Raw genomic sequence first — 18,974 nt, forward strand, 5'->3', positions numbered from 1 at the left:
TGGTTACCTATTATGCTACATGAATTCCACAGCTGGTTGTGTATTCAGAAAATATCCTTTATAAGCTTTCAGAGACATTATGGAGTTGTTTTTCATGGAGCTTTAGAATACCGCATAGCCATTTTAAAAATCCCTTGAATGTCTAGACACTGGCAGATTTCCCTACACAAAGTAATAATGGAAAGAAAATTAGCAAAACAAACAGGAAGAACATAACCCACCAGAGTGGAAGGTTTGGCCATTAAAGTTGCATGCCACCAAAGACAGAGATGAAAATAAGTCATCCACATGCTGAACAAAATGCACAAGATGCTGGGTGCCTTCAGCTTCCATTGGCTTTACTGGCAAGTAAGTGTACACTAATGTTGTTTGAAATTGGCTAGCAAGCCAAAACTCACATGTGGCTGATTCCTACTTCTTCCCCTGAATTGATTTTGAGTTTGGGAATAAAAGAAAGGGTTCTCAAAGGACTCCAAAGTTTGTTTCATCAACTTCTTCAGCTCTGCTCTGATGACAGACTGCTACCAATGGAGTAACAAAGCATTATACGGCACAAAGCTACCTGATAAACATTCCTGCCAGTTTCAAGACAGACTGCAGCTATAGCTAACCCCACTGGCTGCAGTAGCTAACACCTATCTTCAAGACAAGCTATGAGCCTGGTTGTTTTCTCTCTCCCCTCCCCAGAAGGTCACCCCAATGCAGGTAAGAGATAAGAAATGTTATACGGCTGTTCAGGTCATTGTTCTGGTATTGTGTTTCAGAACCCACCAAAATACTCCCAGAAGAAGAAGTGGCATTAAGAATGTCTAAGGTACCACCACAGGTACCAAGACCAAAAAAAAGTGAGGAAGAGCACCACTGTGTATTGCATTCAGTTTGTTAAGCATCCAGACTAACCAAAAGACTATTCAATGAAAAGTAATTTCCTTGGCATGCATTATAAATCAAAAACTAAACAGTGTTGGACAGTATAAAGAGTAAAGGAAAAGCATCTGCACAACAATCACAGCTACAGTAACATTTACAAATCTATAATTTGTCTTCAGTCACCATTATGGTAGAAAATATGTCAGGTTACTTCAAACCAGCCATACACTTTAGTTCAGGAACTGTACTGCACATTTATATTCATATTGCTGAGGGCACCTCCAAGTAATTACTTGAGACAATTCCATTCCAAGATAGTGGTTAAAAGCTGCTAAAGTACCCACATATTATTTTTTTCACCCACAAGATATTTGCTGCAGTATCAGTGGGGACATGTACAAGTGAAGCTTGTACTGAAACCAAGCATCCAACTGTGGAGGTCTTAGTATCACCAAGGTCAAAAGAAGTGGCTTTGCTAACATGATTGTGAGTCACACAGCCAAACCAGCAATGGGAATTTAATGATTTTGCCTACAAAAGAGAAGGAGAACTGTTCCCTTGAAAGGAATAACTGTAGCTGGGCTGTTTTAAAATACCATACTAAACTTTATTCTCTAACAGCAGGACATGATGTTCAGTGTTATGACCTATTTTCAGACAATGGTTTAATTAAACATTTAATGAAGGCATCTCATTTCTATGCATGAGCTCCACTCAAACAACCAAGCTAATAATGTAAACATCAGTGTTTGATTATTAAAATAATTGTTTTCATGAACACCAGCCCTCTGACAAACAAAATAGCTGATACTATGCGTATGAACAGACAAAGCTGGGCCCCAGTGAACCCACAGTGCAGGGTTTTAGCAAAAAAATAGACTTACAGTTGACCATCAGCACTGAAAAAATTACTAGGCAAATGTTTTAAAACACAGTAATATTTTGGCCAAATGCGCGGTGATTTTTTTTTTCAATTAATCAAGCACATTTATTAAAATAATCATTCATTTAAACAAACAACTGCCTTTAGGAATTCTCCCCATGTCAAGATGCAGCAGAGGCTTCAAGACATTTCCTCAAACTCTGGTATCTGTATCAGATTAACAGAAACTGGGACCTTCCTTTAAGGCAAAGTCATGTAGAGGATTTGTATCCAGCAAAAGGAGGTTTCCAACAGTTAGTTGCTTAGAAAAGAACTATGCATTTTCAGCAAGAACTTTAATAAAAAATAAATGGACATTTCTTCCCCCCCCTCCTCTGAGCCCTAGCTTTATAGCTAAAAAAAAAATAAGTATTATCGCAAAAACAGTGACAAATTTCAAGATTTAAGTAAAAATCTTAGTGAAATGAGTTGTCAAAACATTTTGAAAATGTGACAAAGCTCTAATTCTTAGAAGCTAAGATTCAGTGATGCATAGAGTATGGTATTTTCAGTGCTGGAATAGCTAAACCGTGTTCTTTGGTGATTAAGTTTCCTTCTTTCTTCGTGAAAAAGTTACTGGTGCATCTCCTATCTATTAGGTGATTCTAATCAGCATCTTAGCAGCAGATCCCTTCATAGACAGGACATCTCCTGGAAGGTCACAGACTCCAAAGTCAGTCATCTTCTAGTGCCGGTAAAAGGTTCCATTATGGGACCAGGCATGTCATACACAAGTTACAGAAACTTTTCTAACCATCTGCCAACTAAAAACTTCATTGTTTTTTCTCAAAAGGTGAAATTGCCGAGCACTCCACAGAGTTGGACAGTCATTTTTTAATGTTTTAAATGAAAAAAAAAAAATCTCAGAATTATTTCCTCTGTAAAGACATAAATGCCATGAATTTAAACCCCAATATTCACCTGCAGCATCATAATTTCTGTGAATTCAAACAGATTAGATTAGCTTTACAGAAGCTGACACAGTAGATTGCACATAATCACTCCTGGATTACCAGAGTGGAAATTACAGACACTGAGTAGCCCGTATCTGAACTATTACCTTACACTTGTTTAGATGAGTTTTCATTAAGTATGCCATACTTTCTTAATTCTTTTCACTTCTTTTGTCATTGAAATATGCTCTTACTTTTACAGTTATTGACTTTGTGGTTTATTGGTTTTATTATTTTATTTTTATTTGGTTTTAGTATTTATAATCACACACAACTGACACTGAAATAAGAGCCACTTTTTTTTTTTTTAAAGAGCCACTTTTTTTTATTATTTTTTTTACACAAGTGTAAATGTGTTAAGGGCTATTTAAACATGACATTCAAGTACCTTGTAAACTAAGTTGTTGCATTTTATCTGTCCTCTTTTCCTGGAAAGACAGCATAAGTGCAAACCCAAGTCATTTTCTTCACTTGGCAAGGATGAACAGTCTGTTAGGAATGGAGAAAAGCCTCCTGTTACTAATATGGCCAAAAGATAACTGCCCACAACATGAAATCTCTGGGCAAAAATTTCAGCAAGATCTATCCAATCCCAAATAAGAAATAAATGTGTGAAGAACTGCTATGGAGAAGTCCTAGGGACAGTAAATAATAATTTTGAAAAAAAAAAAGCATCAAACAAGTAATTTGCCTGTGTAAAAACATACAAAACCCGCATTTAATAAATGAATAAATAAATAAAGGAACTAAACCCCGTCCATGTGAAGCTGACAGTGGCAGCTGTAAACTGTAAGGTGTATTTGCTCTTTCAAACCCTGATCTTTCCCACGTTACCGTCCCCTGCATGCCTGTTTGCACGACTGTCATCACTCCCATCCTCTTTGCAGTACTTTCTCGGTGTGAATTTCCATTCCCTTTCTCTAAAAATGCAACTCTTGTTATTCACTACAAGACTCTCAGGAAAGGACTGCAGTTCTTACCGCAGCCTAATGGGTGAGAAAGGATGTCGGGCTTGTTCTGAGGATAACAGCGAAGAAACGATCCACAGGGTTGGGGAGGGAAAGGACCTTTGAGATGCTAGCTAAAACTGGTTAGGAATTTGGCACCGAGAACAAGCTATAACACGGTGCTGGGTCTAACTTTGAACAGCCCAGAAACGGGAGTGGGGTCAGAAGGGGTAACCCGTGCACCTAAAGATGGCTGAACTAAACCCATTCCTGCTCCCTCGGCCAGCACCGGCTCACTCGAAACCACCTCCCCGAGCAGCGGGCACCGCGATGAGATAAAAGATTTCCCGGCGAGGAGCAAAGCCCCGCAGTTCCGCGGTGCTCACCCGCATCCCGGGCGCACCGGGGGGGGGCTGCCGCTTTGGCAGTGCCCCCCCGGGGGTGCGGACTCCCGGGGGGTGCGGACCCCGTCGGGCTGAGGGGACCGGGGCTACCGGGGCTACCGGGGAGGCCGAGGGCCCCGAGGGGGCCGAGGGGGCCGAGCCGCCCCGTCGGTCGCGCCGCCCCCCGCCCCGCTCCGTCCCGCCCCCAGCCCGGCGTGGCGGCCCCCGGGGGCGCGGCGGCAGCGGCGGCCGTGCCGTGCCGGGCCGGGCCGTGCCGTGCCGGGCCGGGCGGCGGCTCGGGGCAGGCCGCCCGACGGGGATGCGGCTCCCCGGGGGCCGCGCCTGCCGCTGCCGCCCCCCGCCCGCCGCCGCCCCATGGGCACCGCGCTCGGCCGGCCGGGGCGCGCCGGCGAGGCCCCGGGGGCGCGGGCCGCGGCGTCGGGCTGAGAGCGGGCGGGCGAAGCCGGCGGCCCCGGGGCTCCGGCGCCAGGCTCGCGGGCAGCCCCGGCGGGGGATGACTCAGAGCCGCGGCCCCTGCAGCGAAGCCGCGGCCCCTGCGGCGGCGCCGCCCGCCGCGCCGCGCCTCCCCCCCGCATGCCCGCGGCCCCCGCCGCGCCGCGCCGCCGGTGATGCCTCCGCGGGGGGCGGCGGGCGGCTGCCGCCGGCGGCGCCTGGCGCCCCTCAACGAGGACAACGGGCGGTTCCTGCTGCTGGCCGCCCTCATCGCGGCGTACCTGAGCGCCGGCGCCACCGTCTTCTCGGCCCTCGAGAGCCCGTCGGAGGCGGCGGCGCAGCTGCGCTGGAACCGGACCCTGCACAACTTCAGCCGCATCTTCAACATCAGCCTGCCGGAGCTGCGCGCCTTCCTGCGGAGCTACGAGGCCGCCATGGCCGCGGGCATCCGCGTCGACGCCCTGCGGCCCCGCTGGGACTTCCCCGGCGCCTTCTACTTCGTGGGCACCGTCGTCTCCACCATAGGTGAGCGCAGCCCCGACGGCGAGGCGCGGGGGCGCGCCCGGGGAGCCCCGCGGCCGCGGCCCGGGGCCGCCGGTACAGCCACGCGGGTTTGGGGACCGCGTTGCCCTGGCAACCGGGACCCGACCGGGGCATCCCCCCCGATCCTCGGGGACAGCCCCAAATCCTCCGGGGGCACCCCCAAATCCTCCGAGGGTCGCGGCTCCCACCCGCCCCGCGCTTATCCCGGGTCGTTCAGCGCCGCGCCCGGGTCGCGCCGGGTCCCGGGCAGCCCCGGGACATCCCTCGAGCATCCTTCGGGCATCTCCCGGGCATCCCTCGGGCATCCTCCGGGCTCCACCGACCCGAAAGCCCGGCCGAGGGTGGTCCCGGGGTCCCGGGTGGTCGCTGCCCACGGGGAGCCCCCGCGTGTGCCCGGTGGCGTTGGCAGCACCGCCGGACTTGGTGCTGGTTTTCGGTGCTGATAAAGTTAAGATAAGGTGTATGAATAAAGGCACGAAATCTACAAACCTTACATCTCATAGCCCTATAATAATACGCATTCCCAGTACATCGCTGGCCACAGCAATTGCGCGTGTCCCATCAGTGCTTAGACATTTGCCTGATGAGCAAAGAGTGGGTTTCTGGGGTTGGGAGGAATTTTGTTTTACTCTAAAATTGCCCCATTGAGGACTGTTGTGTGGGAGATTTACTTTAAGTACGTTTCTGGCTTTCTATGGCTTGCAGAATTGCTTTTAGAAATCGTGTCCCTGCAGAAAGATCACGCTGATTTTTTCACTCTACCAGTTTTTAAGTTTTGTAACAAGCCAATTGTCCTGGGGCTGCGGAGCAAAGATGCCATACTTTCTGTTTATTAAAAAAGAAAGAAACCTACAGCTCATTATTGCACACACTTTCATTTCGTTCAGAAAATGTTGTATCAATAGTGACTAAGCTCTGTAATAGAGCTGTGATGATGACTGTAACAACGTTGTCAAGTTTTGTTACTTTTTGCGTTGAATAATCCAGTTAAGTTTTCCTCTTCGAGTCTATTCAATAACCCAGTCGTTAAAACACCTTTTTACTCAACATCGTGAGGCCTTCTTTATCAAAGGAACACATATTTTTGAAAGACCATTGTTACTAAGCTGAATGGATGGAAAAAATGATCAATATATTAACAAGAGCTGCTCTGTCCTTACACCTGCTATACCAGAGATGTTCAACTGCAGATTTGTTCACTTCTCAACCCCCAGCTTCTTTTACTTGTGGCTATTAAAATGTAAAACGTTTCCTCTTCATTTGCAAATAGTTGTTTGTGTCTCCACTTCATTGCTCTGCCTGCAATCATTTGTACCTGCACAAAGGGAATGAAAAACTCAGCAGTGTTTACAGCAATCTTGACAGGTGTAAATGGGCGAAGCGAGTATTGTATTTCTCATATTCCTGCAGTGCTACCTAAAGCATCGCACTCTCTTTATAGCCAATAATGTGTATATCTTGGGTGCAAGATGGAGACTGAAGATTGTTTTTCCTGAGCTACAACAAAGGCCCGACTCTGCCAAGCATTCGCCAGGGTACTGCTTTCTCTTGGCACACATCCTGCTAGTTCTTATTTCTGGATTCCTCACATGTCTTCCTGTGATTTCAGTGAGATTGTGCTAGAGCAAAGTTTTGCACTGGGTGAGGAGATGCAGCAAGAAGTGAAGACTGAGCTGTGCCTTTGGGCACACCAAGGCTGTTGCAGGGTGCCAGAGGAGTAGCAGCCCCAGCAGGAGCAGCATCTCTTGGAATACCTGCACCCTGAGGCTGTTGCATCACAGCATCACTGTACCCAGCCATGTGCACAGCACCTGCAGAAGAGGAGCTGCTGCCCCATTGTGTTACTCCTCTTTTCTTGCCTCTTCAGGCTGCTGCAGCTGGTTAAGAGAGGCAGAGCCGAGGTGGGGCCAGCTTCTTATTCATGGGCTAGGTTTCTTCTACCACAATTGTGTACATCTATTGTTACTCATCGTATTGGCTCAGCAAAAAATAAATAAAAACAACAACAAAACCCTCAGTGAAATGTGCCAGAAAGCTGTCTTGCTCACACTGCCGGCAAAGGATAAACTAAGTGGTAGACATCAACACGTCACCCAGGGAAATAGTTTCAAAGCCTTTCTTTCATAGTCCCGTTCGTCTCTGAGCTAGCTCGATTAAATACCTAGCTATCTGATCTATCTTTGATTCCACTGTCAGCTGAAATACCTTATTATCCTGGTTCAGAGCAATTCCACTTGTGTTCCTGTCACAATTCATTGACAAGGAGAAAGCTGTCTTTACTTAACTTCACCTAGGACTACCAGACATTTAGAGTCAAAACAGCTTGCCTTCCCCAACTGCTTCATCAGCTACATATGTCAAAGCAGCTTTATTACTTCAGCCGAACCACACGTCTGTCTTAGCAACACATCAGAAAGCTTCACAAAAAGTAGATGCCGTCTCTGTCAAGCTAAAATCACCCATGGGTTACTCTGTCTCTTATCTGTGAAGGATTCCAGTTCAGAGAAAACTCACCGGGCCATCTCAAGCCCTCATTCTCCTGTCCCTAGCTCTTACTCTGATGCAGTCCAGTGCTCCTGAACAGGTGCTCCACTCTCTCATCCCATCTGCACAGTGAAGGTACAGGGAAAACCACCCCTCTATTTTCAGGTGTGGGGCTTGGGGAGAAGTAGCTGGCCTCCACCTGGCTGGGGACAAGGGCTGATTTCTCCACCCTTCTTGAGCAGGACCTTTGTTCTAATCTGCTTCCAGTTAGGTGCTTCATCTCTTCTATTACCTTGGCTGTACTTCTGCATCTTGCATAATTAAAAAGTACAAGACACAGCCAAGCCCCTGGGTAAGAAACACGTTAGTGAGGTCTTCAAGAAATGAGAGAGTTAACGTTAAGTCTAATATTTCAGCATTTTCCTGAATAGCCCACAAAGTGACTGACTTATAGTCCATAAAACACCCTCTTGATAGCACTCTGGGCATTCGTGTTTTATTATTGCATTGTTTGTGGTTGAATAATGAAATGCCAAATCTATTTTTCATTAAACGTGTCTAGATTTTCAGAACTATGTAAGAAAATTTTTCAGACTAGCTTCAGATTGCTTGCTGTCAGTCTACACCATTTATTTAGTCATTTCTTCACTCTTCAAAAGATATTTTTTTTGTATTCAATTGATAGCATTTATGCTCTGATTTCTTTAAGGAGCAGCTGGGTGAAATATATTCTTGATTCATTGGTCTAACTGGCAGTAGACTTTGTTTTTCAGATGAATTTTTTTCCTTCCTCAAATGCAAATCACAAATAGTTCCCAGCACATCGTTAAAGGCTGAAAGCAAAGCATAACTCAAACAAGTTTTCTCCCTGGTAAAATGTTGCAAAGCCTCGCCTAATCATTTATAAATTTCCTGTATTCTAGTAGCACATATATATTCTGCTTAGCACATAAGGCAACTTCTGGATGTCTGAAGCACTGAATTTCTTGGTCCATGAGTCTAGTCTCTACCCAGATTTCTTCCTTGTCTTAAATGTTAGAATAAACACTAAGTATCTACCTATGGAAACATATTGAGACATCAGCTCATTATGAAGTTTGGATTTTAAGCTTCTAATGCAAAAATGAATTTTTCAAAATCCTTTGGAAAATGAAATGATATAATTGCTTTAGATAAATCCACGCCAGGCATAAAACTCTGGTGTAAGTATTCCAATACAAAAAAAAAAAATTTTTCAACATAAGATTTTTAAAATGCACCCCTACAGCAGATGGATTATTTTGAGATACAACATGTCTGGTGCTTGAGAAAAGGCCACTGTGAAGAAAAGGAGTGAAGATCTTCAGATCTTCCCGTCTGTACAGCCGTGTGAGGGTTGCAGGTATTTAGGGCATGCCCTTTAGGCATGAGTAGGATCCATTCCTTTTTCCATGATGTATCCTGTTAAATGACAGCTCCACCCAAAGTGATGGGGCACACTCTTCTTCACTTTTATCACAGAGAGGTGGCAAAGGGACAGCCTTGAAGTGAGATGAGAGATAAGGCTCTTGCCTTATAAATGAACCTACATGTAGAGAAGCCACTTAATGAGAAATGTTTGGTATTTTTTATTAGCTACCAAGTTCCCAGCAGGTGCACTCACTTATTTAGGATCTACTCTTTTTTAATTTAAAGCCATTCCCCTTTGTCTTACCAATACACCCCCCGATAAAGTGTCCTTCTCCAGCTTTTCTGCAGGCCCCCTTTAGGTACTGGAAGGCCACTGTTAGGTCTCTCTGGGGCCTTCTCTTCTCTAGGCTGAACAACCTCAGCTCTCTCAGCCTTTCTTCATAGGAGAGGTGCTCTCAACATTTTTGTGGCTCTCCTCTGGACCCACTCTAACAGGTCCACATCCTTCTTGTGCTGGGGGCCCCAGAGCTGAGCTCAGGGCTCCAGGCGAGGGTCTCACAAGGACAGAGTAGAGGGGGAGAGATTCACCTCCTTTCTGCTTCTATGGATATAAGTGGTTCCTCAGTGATTTTCCTGAGATGAAAACTTGGCTTCATAGCAATGTTTTCTACTTTCCATAGCTGCACGGAAGCATTAACTTCCTTGGGCACTTCTGATGGGAATTTCCTGAATGTGTGGATTTGGTTCGAGTGCTTCAAGCACTCAAAGTAATTAGTTTGCCTCTTTCCAGTTGACAGTGACTATGGGAATCTGTGCTTGGAGAACATCATGCAATTATGTGGGTGACGAGATGTTCCTGCTGAATGGATTGATCCTAAATTTGTTAGTTTGTGTTTTGTTTTGTTTTGTTTTGTTTTGTTTTGTTTTGTTTGTCTGTCTTGTAGAAGGAGTGGAAACCTACCACTTTCAATAAAGCCCTTTAAAAAAACAGAAATATGTTCCAGAAGTATTATTTTAATCAGTCTCAGTACTTCTTAAGGCAGAAGCACAGGTTTACCTGCACACTCAGTGGAAAGCACAGGTTGCCTTTGTCCTGGGCAGGAGGAGTGGGGTGGGAGTAGGGTGTTGTGGATGTATGATGGAAAGCTACCACTGTGCTCCCATCACCCCTGCCTCAGTACAACTTTTCTGAAGTGCTCTGGCCAGGCTCAGACTGTTCTAAATTGGGCAGGGGAGTGGGTTAGTCTCTACTAACCTATGTGAAGTTACAGACCTATCAAGTAAGAGTGATACACAGAATAAATGAGTATTTATGTTTCAAAACACTATACCAAAATGAACTAACATCAGTACAGTGGAGATCTGATTGTTGTTTTCATGGCTGGAGAAGCTAAATCAGGGGACACCAAAATGCACTTCCAAGCTCCCTTTCACTGTGTGTGCTCTGGGCTTTGTGGCACCCAGCTGGAGCATTGAAACCCAGGATCTGAATGCCAAGCCCCACAGCATCTTAGAGCAGTCACCAGAAAAAACAAAGCCCCTCCCTAAAATCAGGAAATAAACAATTTGCCTGTTGTGATGTGAGATATGGTCCTGCAGCACAGATGTCAGGGGAAGTTTTATATTGACTTACTATGTGGTGGTCAGGTTCAGGGCAAAAACAAACCACAGTTTGTGATTCTTTGGTTCCTTTGGGTAGCAGTATCCCTAACCTGTGTGTACTTGCTCTGTGCTTTGATGGCTTAATAAATCCAAATGCTGCCTGAAACCCTGCACACTGTCTTCCTGGGAGCCTAGCCAGCCCCTAGCCTCTGCCATCTCTGTTTACCCTCCTCTGTCATTCCCCTGGATATATTCCCCCTTTCCCAGAGTTAGAGTTTACCTAATACTCCCTTGTCACCGAAGCACTCTTAATTCTTCCAGCTTCTGCTCTGTCCTTCCCAGTTAGCATGCCCTCCACTACTGATGATTTGCTTACTTCATTAAATTTTGAATACTTGTTTTGCATCTTTGCAGCCTTTCAAGTTAATATCTACTAAACAAGCTGAAAGTAAAGCTTTACAGTATTCTTCTGTTCCTAATCACCCTGGTCTCTTTTCTATACTATTAATCTTGCTATTGGCTCTCATTTCTTTTTTTTTTCAATCTAAATATTTCTCCCTTTTCTGGATGTCTTCTATTTGTCACAGAACATACATGCTCCATCATTTTTTCTCACATTTACTGATGGGTCATTTTTGCAAGCGTTCTGTCTTGCTTTTATGCAAACTAATTGCTCTTCATTGTGAACAGAATGCAAGAAAAATTATAGGACAGATCTGTTGGCAATTAACGTCATGTAACAATAACAACGCCAGTCGTTATGCTGGAAAATACAACAGGAAATCTTCATTACTGACTGCAGTATTAACATACCTTTGCAGCTATTGAAGTCACTGAGAAATTTACTGCTTGCTGTAATAGCACCATGGGTAGAGCAACAGAGAAACAACTTGGAACATTTCATCCCTCTTTTTGTGTGTGTGTGTGAAGACAGCTTGTTTTTATTGGAAATATAGCTTCTACCTATGATACATATGAAGCTTGCTTACCTGTATCAAAAGAGACGGTTTTCATAAGGTCTTGGCACCAAGTGCATATCTGAATGCATTTTGGGATAAGGTAGGCAAGGACAAAGAATAGTGTTCATGCTGGTAAAACTCCTTCAGAGCCCAATAAATGTTAAAAGTGATATTAAAACATTTTGTGAATAGAAATATTTAAGTTTAAAAAATTATAACCTAAGGGGCAATCGCATAGCAATTCACACAAATCAAATATGTTTAACTTTATGTCTCCTCAATTGCCTGCCTCTGCTAAAGTCAATAGTAGGTCAATCTAGAGAGCCTTAGGAAATGCCACTTTACTCATTTTATTGGCACACTGGGTCTGTATCACAAATACTGATCTGACACTGTCAGTACTTCCTAGTGCATGTCACTGCTGTAGGTGAGGCACCTCCCTGAGCTACAGGAGTCTGATGATGGCAATACGCAGTGCACAGAGCTGTAGATGTTGGAAGGTTTAAATGCAATCTCTCTTCAATCAAACAGAGAGAAGGAGGAAGAAAATTAAATCTAATTGCATTAGATGAGGTAAAGCATTAGTAGCCTTTTCAAGTAATTAAAGCTTTGGTCTGGAATAAGATTAGAAATTGAAAGGTTTGATGTTAATGTAGGGGATTACTTGGGTGAGGCACTGGTATTACTCATGTTTAAAAATCCATAGTAAGAGCTCCTTACCCATAAATGAGAAAAGCAATAATACCTTGATAACAAATTTCCTTTAGAAATTATGAGCCAATGTTCACATTCAGTCTCAAGTCAAGTAAATTTAATCACAGCAACAATAGCAATTAGGGGAAATTTGCCCATATGAGAACTGGGTGAGAAAGTAGTTCCATAAATTTCAATTAAAAAAATAGAATCCTTTTGGTTATTCATTATTAAATATTCTGTCATTTATTTGCTGCATATTGTGCAAGCAATATATTTATCTCCTGAGGATAAAAAAAAGAAATCCAGTATCACTTGTACTCAACATATGTATAGTCAAGTCTTAAGCCTTTGGGGCTGGAAATGACTGCAGTGTAAAGGAAAAAAAATGCGGTAAAACAGTTTGTCAATTTATAAAAACTGGTACTGGCAGAGCTGAGAGAACCAGAAAAATGCTGGATGACATTGAAAGTGGCTGATAAAGTGTCTAAGGTGTTCAATATCATTATCTTTAAAAGGAATCAAGGGAAATGCTTACTAAAGAAGGAAGAGATGCATGCAGAAATTGAATAAAAACAGTTGGTTAGTCCAGTTAGTATTATCACCCTGTATTCCTAGTGCAGTTACTTAAAACTAGGTCTTGTGTCTTCATGAAGGAAGTAGGAGAGCTGACTGAGCTAAATGAGACTTAAGAGCTTGGTTCTTTGCCTTCAGCTGTAACTTTTTGAAGAAAGGGCCCCATGAGGGCATATTTGAACCATTAAAAAGGTGATGTAGATCTGTCAGTTATTTGGTTGGTTGTTTGGTTTGTGGTTGGTTTGTTGTTGTTTTTTTTTTTGTGTGTGTGTGTGTGTTTTTTCATTAAATCATAACTGTAGAAGTTTGTACATAAATCTGGGGAGGAAATGGCCAAACAATGTAAAAGATTTTGCCCTGTATGTTTAGGTTGTTTTTGTCTTACAGGTACATCTTTATAGGCTACTCTTTTTAAAGCAGAAGAGCTAAGACAGCCATCAAGAGATGCAACTTCAAAAAATATTTACAAGTTCTCTGTTTTAATCCAGCCAAAAGATAGGCCAGTGATTAAAGCGTTTGACAACCCTTCCCATCTATGATGCTTGTAAAGGCCACTGTGTTTATCAAACTTCTCATGTAGAGAAATAAGGCATACACCCAAGATCACTTGCGAAAATCAGATAATGCTATCTAATATGCTTTGTCATCTCAAATGGAGTGAAATTCAATTCTCCCCAAAGGAGAAGTGTTGTGAGGTGTATTTGCACTAGCGTGGCAGTCCACATGCAGATAGTCTTTCCAAGTCCATAATATCTTAGGAATATAACAAAATTTGTATGCCATTATTCCTTTTTTCCTTACTGCTCGAAATATATATTTTTTTTTACAACCTTGGGTCTGCACAGGCATCTAAAATTCAAGTTTCAACAACGGAAGCTGATGTGAATGCTAATGTTTGAAATGCTCAATTTGAGATGACAGAGCATAAGCTTTTTCCTGTTAGGGTGTTGCTTAGATACACAATTGTCCACAATATATATATATATATATATATATATATATATATATATATTCTCAAAAACATAGGAGAAAAATAAGAGCAGAAGGAACTTTAAAGGATGAAAAATTATGATCTTGAGAGAAGCCAACTTTTGAAAAAATGTTCACATGGAATTTTATCCTCAACTCTGAAAACTGTGCAAAGGTCAGAGACAGCAGTCCTGAACAGTTTCAGACAGCTCACAAATCTCAAGAAAGGAAAGGAAGTGGCAACTTCCTTTCCTGGAGTCCATGAGCTCCACCATTATATCCATAAGTACTGAAGCTGTGTGTATTTCTTGTTTATCATTCTTTTATTTTCTGCCATTTTTTAGAAATACTTTAAATTCAGAGATGGGTCCTCTAATGGTGTTAATATGTCAAAATCTCTGTGCTTTAGCTAAGGTTCCTCAAAATGGCAAACTGAGACAGATGCTTCTGCACACAACCTGGAATGAGATTAAGGCTTTGATACAGCCGCAACAGCTATTAAGGCAGGATTTAAAGACCATTAGCCTCTAGTGCAGGAAAGTGTTTTTCCACAGTAATATAACTTACTCAAACAACTCAGGAGTGTGTGGGCTATATTTTTCCATTATTAACACCACCACAATTTCAGAAAATATAATAGCAAAAATGTTTTTTCACACAGCTATTAGGATAAGGAAAGAAAATAAACCAGGGAGAGGATTCTGATCATCAGACAGCCATGAGAAGCAGCTCCTGACTAGGTTAGGTCAATTCACAAGGACTCAGTCTGCTATCGAAAGAAAGGGCATACTGCTCGATGCACTGGAAGAAAGTTTATGTATGATATATGTGTTAATAGAGAAATTACGGAAGACTGCAGTGATGCACAGTGCTTCCATTCCCTATTCAGTCTAGGGACTAAGAGCCAGGAAGAATACTACCAGCTTGCAGGTCATGGCTTTCTTTTTCTCTGTAGTCTGAACATGTAGTCTTCTGGTTTTCAGGAAACATCCTTCTCTGAGCTTCATTCTCCATAGTCTCCTTTTTGTAGAGGGCCTCTGTCCCCCATTAGAAACCCTGCTGTGATACAATAGGATTAACCAGAAAACCCAAACATAAATTTGCCAAAGATTTCCAGCTTAAACCTGAGACCCTCCGGGGGTGTTCCAACTCCAGGGATGCTGGCAGGAGGAAAGGGAGCTGTGTAGCAAGGCCTTGCTGCTGGAGCTGCTGCTCGTTTGGCGGTGCTGGGTGCTTAGCACAAATTGATACCCAATTGCTCATACAACGTACACAGAGGAGCAGCCAGCCACAGCCGAGGAACCATAAAACTGATTCAGAGACACTTCTGCTTCTTCCTGGTCTTGGCTCTGTGCCGGAGCAGCTTGGCAAGAGCAGATGATCAGCCTCCTTCTGTACTTACAATAACAGCCTGTAGCAGCGAGCAGGGTTTTGGGGGGGGCTAGTCTTTGGTATGCCCTCAGTTCTCATGGTGTACACAGAAATGGCTACGTGCAGTACAATGCAGAAAAAAAAAGCTTACCTGCTTCTGGTAAATGAATAGAGCAGGAGTATTGCTGCTGGTGGTGAAGCTGAAGCTCCAAAATATTTTTTCTAAGGGCCACTTGTAACTCAAATTCACAAAAATTACACTACTTGAGCTTGTAAATGTCCCTGCCGACTACCCACTAGAAACTGACAATTTCTTGGAAAGCTCAGCCAGGTGTCAGCATAGTAAAACACACTTAGGAAACCTGCAGCGGGGAACAGAAGGTAAACGTATGCAGTCAGCCAGGTTGTAAGCGGTATTCTCCCCTTCCTTGGGGGTACCTCCAATGCATTCCAGTCCTGTCGAGGTGATAACACTTCAGGTGCTCAAAAGAAACCTCATGCTTACTGCTCTCAGGTCCAGCATGTCCTTCACCCTAAATACATTGCTCCACATCTGACACACAAGACACGTTCTTTGTAGGGCATGGGTGTCCCCCGTGGCAACTGTTCATTAGCTTTACCTTTTAGTTATTGATTATCATGGTTGCCAACTTCATTTTTTTGGGGGGGGAGTAAGGAAGCTTAGGGTGTTTGAGGATGACAAATCTGTTAACTCTCTTAGAAATTAGTGTGTTTTTAAAAGGAGTAAAAACCTAGCCATGACCTTATAGGTGGTGGTTTAAATCACACCCAGCAGAGAAGCACTGAGGATAATTGATTCAGTAATTCACTCCTGTTATGCGTAGCTGTGCTTTGGACAGCCAATAACCTGATTACAGTCGTGTATAAAGAGAATAAAATTGGTGCTGTAGAAAGCCTTTAATAATCGTCCTCAGTTTCTCTAAACCCCTTCATGTTCTATTCATCATCTCCACCATTCTGCAAGTGCGGATTCTGCTGAATAGCAGTTGTACCAAGCACCATATTTCAGCAGTGGAGATGTAATGAGAAACAACAGCAGCGACCTGGCTGGCTTTCACCATGTTCACCGAGTTTATCATAGTGCTCCTTAAGGATACAGAGCAGATTTAACATCTTTGCCCACAGTGTCTAGCTAGTCAGCAGGATGCACATATGTACCTTTGTGTGCACTGAACATAGGAGGTGGGAAAACAAAAGATTTGTCTTAGCCCACCCCAAGCGCAGCACTGGTTCATAAGGCAAATTTACAGCATCCCTGACAACCTATTTACCTGAGAGTTTTGGGAGAGCAATTTCATGTTGAAAGAACTTTACAGAAGTTACAAAACAGCTAGGAGATGCCAGAAGTAGCCTACCTATTAATTATTATTAATGTGGTTGTACAGTAATGTTGACAGCAAATAATTTGGCATTGGAAAAGCTCTAAAAATACGTATATTGTTTGAGCCCAAAGTGTGGTGTTTTAATAAAGCTGTCTGGCAAGAATGTTAAGAAAAATAACTTTTTCATTCGTGGCCTTTGTTGTTGATGGGAAAATTGCAGCTGAAGTGGAAGAACTGCCTCATGGTACTCTCAGTCTTTGGGTAAAAGTGCTGTATGTGGCAGAAGAGTTCTCCATCTGCAGCAGATTGTCTCTAAGCTGTGGCCTTGTATCCAAGGCAACTGTTTCTGGATGTTAGGTGTCGAGACGCTGTAGAATAAATGAGAGGTAGCTGGGAAATTTACAGGTAAGATTCTGTCAGGAACAGTAACGATGAAATGCTAACATCTGAAAAGTGGTTGAAGGCCCTGTGGGTGGCGTCCCTGCCCACGGCAGGGGGATTGGAAATGTATATGGTCTTTAAGGTCCTTTCCAACCCAAGCTGCTCTATGAAGGGAGCACAAGAGCCCCAATATGGAATTTTAGTCTCAAAATACAAAATAAGATACAGTATACATCTTAATCAATAATGACCTACCATGTCTGTGGGAAAACCATGAAGTATGGAACAGACATGAAATAAAGTTGATTGCTTTTAGTTTATCTTTCTGTAACATACATCTTGGGGACCAGCCCCGTAAGAGCCTGGTCTTCGTCTTTCATGAATTTCTTTCTGTCTGGAAGCAGCATTCCAGTTAGAGGGTTTTTGTGTATTCAGAGAAGTCATTTGTTTAAAAAGTTATACTCAACAATTTTAGGGTTTGGGTTGTTATCATTTGCTGTTGTTGGTGGTATTTTTTGTTTGTTTATTTGGTTGGTTGTGGTTTTTTTTAAATTCCTTTAAATACAACCACATTACTTAGGGGTGATACTAGCCCATAACTTAAGTACCATTATACTCTGGGATTTAAAATGATTTGCCCGTTTTGCTCACCTGCTGCCTAACCTAAGTACCATGGCAGGACACATGGATGAGGAGAGCTGAGGCTGGCTGAAAGAGGCAGGAGAGCTATAGGCAAAGGATGGGAAACTTCCTGCTCCCTGAATTCTTGTGTTCAATTTTCAGGTGACTAAAACATTCCTCCATTTCTGGGTAAATATCTCTCTACTACAAAAATGTCACCCCTTGAATCTTAAAAGCAAGACCAACAGGAAACGTACTACAGGCACATACATCTTTGCAAGTTTGTCAAGTTTTGTTTCTTACTTCTGTCACCAACTTAAATACATCGAAATCCTGATGAGCTGAATAGTAACCACAAAACTTGTTATGCAAGACAGGGAAAGGGACTCATTAATTGCCAGCACTTATCCATGAGAGACTGCAGAAGTGTAAGCGTCATCTGAGAGCTTTTATCAACTCATCTCTGCTAATTCTGTTTGTCTGGGGAGCATTCATTTCATCAAAGAAATGAAACTTCAGCTTGTGATTTTTGGCAAACCATTCATTTTAATTATATGTGGCTATTTATTCATGGAATATGAATTCAGCTTTTTGACTGAATCTCTTTGACTGACATCAAAGAGATGAAATGAATGCTGCCTTTGACTTAATAGCGACCTGATAGTGACCCCTGAGGAGCTCCACTCATCACTGATCTCCACTTGGACACTAAGCCATTGAACACTCAACGGAGTGCAACCACCCAGCTGATTCCTTACCCACCGAGGGGTCCATCTGTCAAATCCACGTTTCTCCAATTTAGGGACAAGGATATCACGCAGGACAGCGTCGAATGCTTTGCACAAGTCCAGGTAGAAGATGCCAGGTACGCTGTTGTGCTTTGACTGAAAAATTCGAAGCACAGGCAATTCTGGCTGTATTAATTTCATCCAGGCACCATGACGTGCTGAGCCTTGAGAAGGGATTGAGCTCAGCTGTATTGTGATGCACATACCAGAAGTAACCTCTCTTGATTCAACTGGTGCTGAGGGGACAACCACAACTGACAAAGGAAGCCCCAAAGGAAGAGTGCATGAGTGCACTTCTAGCTGCAAACTGCTGAAGGAGCACCTGATGATGCTGTATTTACCCGTTCTTACTGTCTGCCTGTTTTATATATACCTTAGTGCTCTTGTTACAGCAACATGTCCATTCATCTTGCATAGCTATATAGTGAATTTTGGTAAATGCTTCAGAAATCTCACTTAAACAAAATGTATGAAAAATATATACCACCTCTCATGACTAATCACCAGAAAATACTAAAAATAATCAGTGCACTTACAATTCCATCTGAACTGCCACTATTTTTTTTTAATTAATAAATGTGTTTAGCCATATGTGTGACAATAAACCCATTTATTTTGATTGTGATGGTCACAATGCTTACAGTGAAGCACATGTTTAACTACTTTTATTAATGAGGTTTGGGCTAACAGATGTCTTCTCTGTAATGAGCTGGCCATGTAGTCCTAG

At 43.2% G+C, this 18,974-nt stretch overlaps 1 protein-coding gene and 1 long non-coding RNA gene across 5 annotated transcripts in view; one reads left to right on the forward strand and one right to left on the reverse strand.

The window, feature by feature from the left end:
- The window catches only part of LOC137853470 (uncharacterized), a 51,556-nt gene extending 46,620 nt beyond the window's left edge, over positions 1-4,936 (reverse strand). Inside the window, exons 1-2 of one of the 2 annotated variants that reach the window (XR_011094525.1) lie at positions 4,810-4,936; positions 3,134-3,234 (exon numbers count right to left, since the gene is read on the reverse strand). This is a non-coding gene — a long non-coding RNA (uncharacterized lncRNA). Of the gene's footprint in view, positions 1-3,133; positions 3,235-3,725; positions 4,249-4,809 lie in introns of those variants that run through there. The other variant, XR_011094524.1, reaches the window with a different exon arrangement.
- The window catches only part of KCNK12 (potassium two pore domain channel subfamily K member 12), a 28,819-nt gene continuing 14,409 nt past the window's right edge, over positions 4,565-18,974 (forward strand). For all 3 annotated transcript variants that reach the window (XM_068675858.1, XM_068675859.1, XM_068675860.1), the window contains exon 1: positions 4,565-5,053. In XM_068675858.1, the coding sequence (XP_068531959.1) occupies positions 4,705-5,053 (349 nt within the window). In that variant the 5' untranslated portion in view covers positions 4,565-4,704. The remainder of the gene's footprint in view (positions 5,054-18,974) is intronic.

The sequence above is a fragment of the Anas acuta genome, chromosome 3 (assembly GCF_963932015.1).
Source record: "Anas acuta chromosome 3, bAnaAcu1.1, whole genome shotgun sequence".
Taxonomy (NCBI): Eukaryota; Metazoa; Chordata; class Aves; order Anseriformes; family Anatidae; genus Anas; species Anas acuta.